The following is an 8582-nucleotide window of genomic DNA, read 5'->3' on the forward strand; positions in this document are numbered from 1 at the left end:
CGTGAGCCACTGCACCTGGCAAGAATGAGCATCTCTGGACATGTTGAAGAGCAGTTTCCAGCGTTTTCTTCAATGTCTTGGTTCAAAGCCTTTGACCATTTCTCGGAGTTTGGCGATGGGAAGGACAGAGGCTGAGGAGAGGGGAAAACGTGGGGGAGTGGACTCCCACCCTCCCAGATCCCGGAGAAGCCTCTGTGCATTTGACAGCTGTGGACATGGGGGCACACACAGTTAAGGTGGCACAGTGAGTCAGGGGCTGGCATAGGTTGGAACCTGGTCCGCCTGACACCAGGTTCAGGTGAGACCTTCTCCCAGGCCACCCCTCCCCAGTATCACTTTTGTCACTACTAACCCTCCAGTCTGCCTCAGGCCCCCATCTGCTTCTGGAACCTCAGCCTCCTCCCCACGTTGCCCACCCCAGACACCAGGCTCACTCCAGAGGGAATTCTTGAGCCAGTGCCCCTCTGCCCACACACCTGTCTTGGCTCCACATGGACCTCTTCCCCTGTCACCAATTCCTTCTATCCTCTCCACTCCTAACCATGCTATCCCAGCCAGCTACATTTTCTCAAGCTGCTGGGAGCCCTCCTCACTGTCCCCTCCAGCACAGAGGTGCCATTGTGCAAGAACTCAGTGGGAGGGGCTTGGAGGAACTTGGAGAGCCAATTATAGGTTTGAGGAATCTTGGTGAACTCCTACTCATGTGTTGAAGCCCCATCGGTAATGCCTCCTCCTCCAAGAAGCCTTCTAGGACCCTGTCTTTCCCTCTCGACCTTCCTTGACTGCATGGGACTATGAGTGTCTATGTCCAACTCTGTCCTCTCTTAAGATAGCTCCTTGAGGACCTGGTCAGGGCTGAGGCCTCTTGGGGCCCTGTGTGGGTGATGTTTGTTGAATGAATAAATGACTGCATGAGCTGGGAGCCAACTGAGCTGAGATCGAGAAGCGAATTGATGAAGTGGCTGTCGGTTGGGGTGCTAATAGAGGACATGAAGTCACTGGGTTCTAGCAAGAGGGAAGCGGGACCCTGGGCCACCCCTCCCCCTTGTCCTCCATCCACCTCTCATGAGAACCTTGAGGCCCTGCAAGGGGGCGGATCTCTGTCTTCATTCTTCCCCTCTGCACTCCACCCAGATACCAGTTCCTCTTCCCCCTGAGTCGCTGGGTGCAGAGCCAGAGGAACGCCGGCGACCCCAGCAGCGCTGCGGAGGGTGCTGGCCATTGCGGCCCCCGTGTCCAGGTGGGCCAGGACGCAGCCTCTGGGCGCCGTCGCTTTTCCAGCACCACCGAGGCAAAAGCGTGGCAGTAGGACCCAAAAGGTAGGACTGAGGCTCTAGAACTTGCACCTGTGCAGGGACTGCAAATCAGACCTGGGAGGACCCTCTCAGCAGCCCCCACTCCACCCTATCCCAGGACTTCCCAGGACCCGCGGTTCTGGGAGATACTAGGAGCGGGATCAAGGGGCGGGGCCGTTTCCGAGACAACCGCTTATTTGCACAGGGTCCCGTCCTGGCCAACGAGGGCGCCCCAAATGTTCAGGACGTAGAAGAAAGGGTTAACTGGGCCGGCTCTCTTCCTCGCCTTGGAAGCCTGCTAGGCACCGGGGTTACCTACCCATTTCCCAGAAGGGGAGACTGAGGCAGCCCAGCAGCCAAAGGAGGCAACCAGACTGGGGCTGCGTTGTACCATTTCAGAAGCGGCTTGAACTGGTCTAAGGTATAATCATAAACACTAGCGGTGGAGGCAAGGGCGACCACAGGGCTGAGGTCAGGGCTAGGATTCCGGTGTCTCTATGTAGGTTGCTTGAATGGGGGGCACCCTGGCATGGACGCTGCTGTTGCCGCTGCTGCTGCAGGAGTCAGACAGCCAGGAACCGTCATGCACCATGCCCTCCACGGATGTGGACTGGAACACGGAGTTCAGTGCCACGTGCCTGAATTTCAGTGGCCGTGGCCTGAGCCTGCCCCTCAACCAGTCTCTGCGGGCCAGCAACGTGCTTCTCCTTGACCTGTCTGGGAACGGCCTGCGAGAGCTTCCAGTGACCTTCTTTGCCCACCTGCAGAAGCTTGAGGTCCTGAACGTGCTACACAACCCGCTGTCCCGTGTGGATGGGGCGCTGGCTGCCCGCTGTGACCTTGACCTGAGGGCTGACTGCAGCTGTGCCCTGGAGTCCTGGCACGAGGTCCGGCGAGACAACTGCTCTGGCCAGAAGCCTCTGCTCTGCTGGGACACAACCAGCTTCCAGCACAACCTCTCTGCCTTCCTGGAGGTTAGCTGCGCCCCCGGCCTGGCCCCTGCAACCATTGGGGCAGTGGCAGTCAGCGGGTGCCTGCTTCTCGGACTTGCCATCGCTGGCCCCGTGCTGGCCTGGAGACTCTGGCGATGCCGAGTGGCCAGGACCCGGGACCTGGACAAGCCCTGGCCTGCTCAGGATAGGCCCAAGCCCAGTTTAGGCTTGCAACCACGGTATGGCAGCCGGAGCACCCCCAAGCCCCAAGTGGTCACGCCACCCCGCCCCTCCACTCCTGACTATGAGAACATGTTTGTGGGCCAGCCAGCAGCCGAGCACCAGTGGGCTGAACAAGGGTAAGTAACCCATAGAGACACCTGTCAAAGTGGTGAATAGTAAGGCTCCACACCCAGATGGCCGGGGTTCAAATCCCAGCTCTGCTGCTTGCAGGCTGTGGGATCTTAGGTGAGTAGCTTTACTTCTCTGAGCCTCAGTCTCCTCACCTATAAAATGGGTAGAGGACTGGATGTGGTGGCTCACACCTGTAACCCTATCTCTTTGGGAGGCCAAGGCAGGCGGGTCACTTGAAGTCAGGAGTTCGAGACCAGCCCGGCCAACACGGTGAAACCCCGTCTGTACTAAAAATACAAAAATTAGCCGGGTATGGTGTCAAGCGCCTGTGGTCCCAGCTGCTCAGGAGGCTGAGGCAAGAGAATCGCTTGAACCTGGGAGTCAGAGGTTGCAGTGAGCCGAGTTCGTGCCACTGCACTCCAGCCTGGGTGACAGAGTGAGACTCAATCTCAAAAATAAAATCAGTAAAATAAAGTAAAACGAGGGAGAACTACAGTCCCCATCATAGTGTGTTGGGGGTAAAAATTAAATGAGTTCCCATATATGGGACAAGCTTCCCCCTCATGACCTGTAAACCCAGTTTCTGGCGGCCAAGGATGGGGAGACAGGAGGCAACTGCTTCAGTGGAGTTGGGGCTCTGCGGTGGCGGTCAGCAGCATAGGCCCAGGTCCCGTGTGACCCAAGGCTGTCTCTGAACCTCCATTTCTGTCTCCGTAGAATGGGGACAGCCCTCCCTTTCCCCATGACACACATGAGATGCTAAGGAGGTGCCTTACAAAGTCCCATCACCATTAGATGACCTTTTTTTTTTTTTTTTTTTTGAGACAGTCTCATTCTGTTGCCCAGGCTGGAATGCAGTGGCGCGATCACAGATCAGTGCAGCCTCAAACTCCTGGCCTCAAGTGATCCTCCTGCCTCAGTCTCCAGAGTAGCTGGGACCACAGGCACCTGCCACCACATCCAAATAATTTTTGTATTTTTCGTAGAGATGGGGGTCTTGCTATGTTTCTCAGGCTGGTCTCAAACTCTTCGCCTCAAGTGATCCTCATGTCTCAGCCTCCCAAAGTGCTGGGATTATGGGTGTGAGCCACCGCTGCCAGTTTCTAGATGATTTTGCTGGGCTTAGACAAATGAGTTGAACTTTTCTAGGTTGGGATAGGGTGCGGTGGCTCATACCTGTAATCCCAGCACTTTTTGAGGCCCAGGTGGTCAGTGGTCAGGACCTCAAGACCAGCCTGACCAACATGGTGAAACCCGGTCTCTACTAAAAAATACAAAAATTAGGCTGGGCACGGTGGCTCATGCCTGTAACCCCAGCATTTTGGGAGGCCGAGGCGGGAGGATCACGAGGTCAGGAGTTCGAGACCAGCCTGGCCAATATGGTGAAACCCTGTCTCTACTAAAAATACAAAAATCAGCCGGGCATGGTGGTGGGTACCTGTAATCCCAGCTACTTGGGAGGCTGAGGCAGGAAGAATCACTTGAACCCAGGAGGTGGAGGTTGCAGTGAGCCCAGATCGCGCTACTATACTCCAGCCTGGGTGACAGAGTGAGACCCCGTCTCAAAAAAAAAAAAAAAAAAAAAAAAGAGGAAGAAGAAAAGAAAAACTTTTCTAGGTTGGAAAAGGGAGTGGAGGGAATTTCAAGGGGCGGGACCCTCAAGGGGCAGAGACCCAGAGGCGGGAAAGAACAGAGAATTTGCTGTGAATGGTTTTTGAGAAGGGATGACTTGAAAGCTGAGGGGCCTGAGGGGAACAGGGAAGGCCAAGCAGGAAGGGGCCACAGCCACAGCTGTTTGGGCAGCAGACTCTGTGCCAGGAGGTGGGGAGGCCATTGGAAGACTGTCGGCGAGAAAGAAGAAAATATGCAAAGCAGATGTAAACATGACTCAAAAGCAGAAATGATCTGAGGCAGGGTGTTGAAGACACTGGACTCACAAAAGCAGCTTGTGCTCTGATGTTCACCGTGGCCTCCCTATCCCCAAAGCTTCCGGATTAGCCTCTTTTATGTACCTGGCCTCCAGAAACACTGTGTTTAGAATTGACTGTGTCATTTCCACCCTGCATCTGACACTTACAGACATGGAGGCTCTGGGAGGCAGGGAAATGACTTGTCCAAGATCACATAGCCAGTCAAAAAAGGCAGGACAGGAACCCTGCGTCCCAGTCCTGTTCGTCCCCCTACAACCCCTTGGGTGTTGGCGGGCAATTCACACTAGAGTATAATAGACTGATAGATGCTATATACCCAAAGTGGCCATTTTGCCCTTTTTTTTTCTTTTCTTTTCTTTTTTTCACTCTGTCGCCCAGACTAGAGTACAATGGCACGATCTTGGCTCACTGCAACCTTCACCTCCTGGGTTCAAGCGATTCTCCTGCATCCTGTCTCAGCCTCCTGAGTAGCTGGGATTACAGGCGCCCGCCACCGTGCCCGGCTAATTTTAGTAGAGACGGGGTTTTGCCATGTTGGCCAGGCTGGTCTTGAACTCCTGACCTCAGGTGATCTGCCCATCTTGGCCTCCCAAAGTGCTTGGATTATAGGCGTGAGCCACCGCACCCAGCCCAGTGGCCCTTTTCACAAGAGGAGCTGGGTTGGAATTAGAATGTAATTTGCCTTAACAAATATTCCTAAGTAGCTCCCTGCTCCGTGGCCAATTCTATAGATGCAGAAACGGAGGCTCAGAGACTTGCTTTTATGTATGAGGGCCACAAAGTCAGTTGCTTCGGTGTGGAAAATATTTCCCATCGGAAGGTGCAGCCACTTGTGTGCATGTGACTGATGTGGCCAGAGCTTCCGATTTTTCAAGAGGAAACAAAAATTTAGATTTTCATGTAATAATGAACAGCTACCTCAATTTTTGTTTTTTTGAGACAGGGTCTCCCTCTGTCACCCAGGCTGCGGTACAGTGGCGTGGTCACGGCTCACTGCAGTCTCGACCTCCCAGGCTCAAGCGATCCTCCCATCTCAGCCTCCCGAGTCGCTGGGACTCCAAGCGCATGGCACCACGCCCGAATAATTTTTTTTATTTTTTGTAGAGATGGGGTCTCACCATGCTGCCCAGGATGGCCCAGTGGCCCTGGCCTCAAGCAAATCAAACTCCTGACCTCAGGCAGATCTTCTGCCTTGGCCTCCCCAAGTGCTGGGATTACAGGCGTGAGTCATCGTGCCTGGCTGCTATCTCATTTTTAAGGAAGGAAAAAGGGTTCAGGGTCCTCCGACCACAGCGTTCCACCCACAGAACCTTCTCTAAATCACTCCCCTCCCACTCCTCAGAGAGAGGTGGGGCTGGCTGGGAATCAGAACTACCCCGTGCCACAGTTTCCCCATATGTAAATATTCGGGGTAGACTGAGCCACTCTGAAGCTTTTTTTTTTTTTTTTTAAATCTTCTAAGACAGAGTCTCGCTGTGTCTCCCAGGCTGGAGTGCAATGGCACGATCTCAGCTCACTGCAACCTCTACCTCCTGGGTTCAGGCGATTCTCCTGCCTCAGCCTCCCAAGTAGCTAGGACTACAGGCATGTGCCACCATGCCTGGCTGATTTTTGTATTTTTAGTAGAGACAGGGGTTTCATCATGTTGCCCAGGCTGGTCTTGAACTCCTGACCTCTGGTGATCTACCCACCTCAGCCTCCCAAAGTGCTGGATTACAGGCGTGAGCCAGAGTACCTGGCCCACTTGGAACCTTCTCAAAGCTCATGTGCCTGTCCCCTGAGTCCTCCCCCTCCCTCACTTACCCCTGGTCTGTGTGTACCCCCAGGGCTCACCCTTCAGAGGACAATGACTTTTACATGAACTACAAGGACATCGACCTGGCCTCCCAGCCTGTCTACTGTAACCTGCAGGCACTGGGCCAGGCCCCGATGGATGAAGAGGAGTACGTGATCCCTGGGCGCCGAGCCTAAGATGTCCCAACCTCCACCCAGACCCCCTTCAGTCCCTGCTGGGTGCCTCAGGGCATCCTAACTCCTCCCGGGCCTCAGTTTCCCCATCTGAAGAATGGGGACAGGAAAGGATCCTTGAGGCCCCAGGAAGCTCTGCCGCCCCCTCCCTGTCCCCTATGCCGCTCCTCAGCCCGCTCGGCTCCTAGAGGGGGAATAGGAGAGACCCCCAACAAGGGGACAGGAGGGTCACTGTGTGAATCCTGTCGTCATCCTCCTGTGGATGTTCAGGCAGTGCTCAATAAATGCTTTGAGGCTGATGAGGCTGCTGGCTCAGGGTGAGTGGGTTCCTCAAGGTGGGGATTTCTGAGTTCTAAGACGAAGTCTCCATCTGAGACTCCCAAATTGCTCCCCACCTCCCATCCCTGTTTTGTTTTGGGTTTTGTTGTTGTTGTTGTTGTTTTGTTTGTTAGTTTGTTTTTGAGTCCGAGTCTCACTCTGTCACCTAGGCTGGAGTGCAGTAGTGCGATCTCGGCTCACTGCAACCTCCGCCTCCCGGGTTCAAGTGATTCTCCTGCCTCAGCCTCCCAAGTAACTGGGATTACAGGCACCTGCCACAATGCCCAGCTAATTTTTTTTTTTTTTTTTTTTTTTTGAGACGGAGTCTCGCTCTGTCGCCCAGGCTGGAGTGCAGTGGCGCAATCTCGGCTCACTGCAAGCTCCACCTCCCGGGTTGACGCCATTCTCCTGCCTCAGCCTCCGAGTAGCTGGGACTACAGGCGCCCGCCACCACGCCCGGCTAGTTTTTTTTTTTGTATTTTTAGTAGAGACGGGGTTTCACCATGTTAGCCAGGATGGTCTCGATCTCCTGACCTCGTGATCCACCCGCCTCGGCCTCCCAAAGTGCTGGGATTACAGGCTTGAGCCACCGCGCCCGGCCAATTTTTGTATTTTTAATAGAGACGGGGTTTCGCCATGTTGGCTAGGCTGGTCTCGAACTCCTGACCTCAAGTGATCTGCCCACCTCGGCCTCCCGAAGTGCTGGGATTATAGGCGTGGCCACCGTGCCCGACCACATTCCTCCCTTCTGCCCCTCTCAGGGCCCCTTCCCAGGTTCCTGATCTCCAGGTTCGGCCCCCAGTGCAGCCCACACCACCCCCAAAATAAAAATGTATATATATTGCTTTAGCTCTAATATTCTGAGAAAATCCTTCAAGACCCTGGTGCAATGCCGCCTCCTCTGAGAAGCTGTCCCTGGTTTCTTCTCAGGCAGAGTTAATGACTCACAGACGTCTGTATTTCAAGAGTTTTTTCAGGCTCATGACTCAGCTGGGTTTCCTATCAGCTGGTCCCTGCCCGATCCTGCAATCTGGAGGAGACAGAACTAGAGACAAGTACCCTCAGTCCTGGGAGATCAAGCCTGGGCCAAAGGGAAGAATGGGGGCACAGTCCCCACATGGAGACAATTGAATGAGTTTGAATAAGGCTGCACATAAGAGGGGAATCTGCAGTGGGTTTTGAAGGATGCATAGGAGTTTGAGAATTGGAGAGGAAAGGGCATGCTGGGTGGGTGGACCAACTTCTGCAAGAGCCTGGAGAGGCACAAAGAAGGCACAGGCCCAGCACTGTACCTTACAAAGACAACAGCTGTTGTTTGGGGAAAGACTCAGTGATGCCATCTGCTGTCTTTTGGTATTGAGTTTAATTTTGAAGCCTCCTAGGTGCCCATTTTCACCAGCTTTGCTGTGACTGAAGTGAGCCTGCTCCTGTCGCAGGGTCTTTACACTTGCTGTTTGCATTTACTTGCAATGTCCACCCTCAACTACTCGCTCCCTGACTGCTTTTCTTCCTCCAGGTCTCAGCTCAAATGGGACCTCCCCAGGGAGGCCTCCCCATCCAACTATCTAGATCACCTCTGCCTCCATTCACTAATGAGCTGATGGATCGAATCCCCAGCACAAATCTTACTGCAATCAACTACTTTCTTAGGATTTACTCATTTGTCCCCTTCACTCAACCGAGCTCCACAAAGTGGGGTGGTTCTTGTGTGTCTTCTTACTGCTGTGTCCCGGGCCTGGCATAAAGTGGGCACTCACTGAATACGTTAAGGGGAACCTGCAGTC

The 8582-nt window shown here is 54.1% G+C and overlaps 1 protein-coding gene across 2 annotated transcripts; it reads left to right on the forward strand.

Moving 5' to 3' along the window:
- The first annotated feature begins 500 nt into the window (after positions 1-500).
- On the forward strand, positions 501-6779 carry LRRC25 (leucine rich repeat containing 25). 2 transcript variants are annotated; one of them, XM_009193877.4, is made up of 3 exons: positions 501-1319; positions 1501-2586; positions 6339-6779. In XM_009193877.4, the coding sequence occupies exons 2-3, from the start codon at positions 1808-1810 to the stop codon at positions 6481-6483; spliced, it is 924 nt and encodes a 307-aa protein (XP_009192141.1). In that variant the 5' UTR covers positions 501-1319; positions 1501-1807; the 3' UTR covers positions 6484-6779. The 2 variants fall into 2 exon arrangements, with proteins under 2 accessions (XP_009192141.1, XP_009192140.1); XM_009193876.4 differs by having other exon boundaries at positions 502-1319; positions 1799-2586.
- The last annotated feature ends 1803 nt before the right edge of the window (positions 6780-8582 follow it).

The sequence above is a fragment of the Papio anubis genome, chromosome 20 (assembly GCF_008728515.1).
Source record: "Papio anubis isolate 15944 chromosome 20, Panubis1.0, whole genome shotgun sequence".
Taxonomy (NCBI): Eukaryota; Metazoa; Chordata; class Mammalia; order Primates; family Cercopithecidae; genus Papio; species Papio anubis.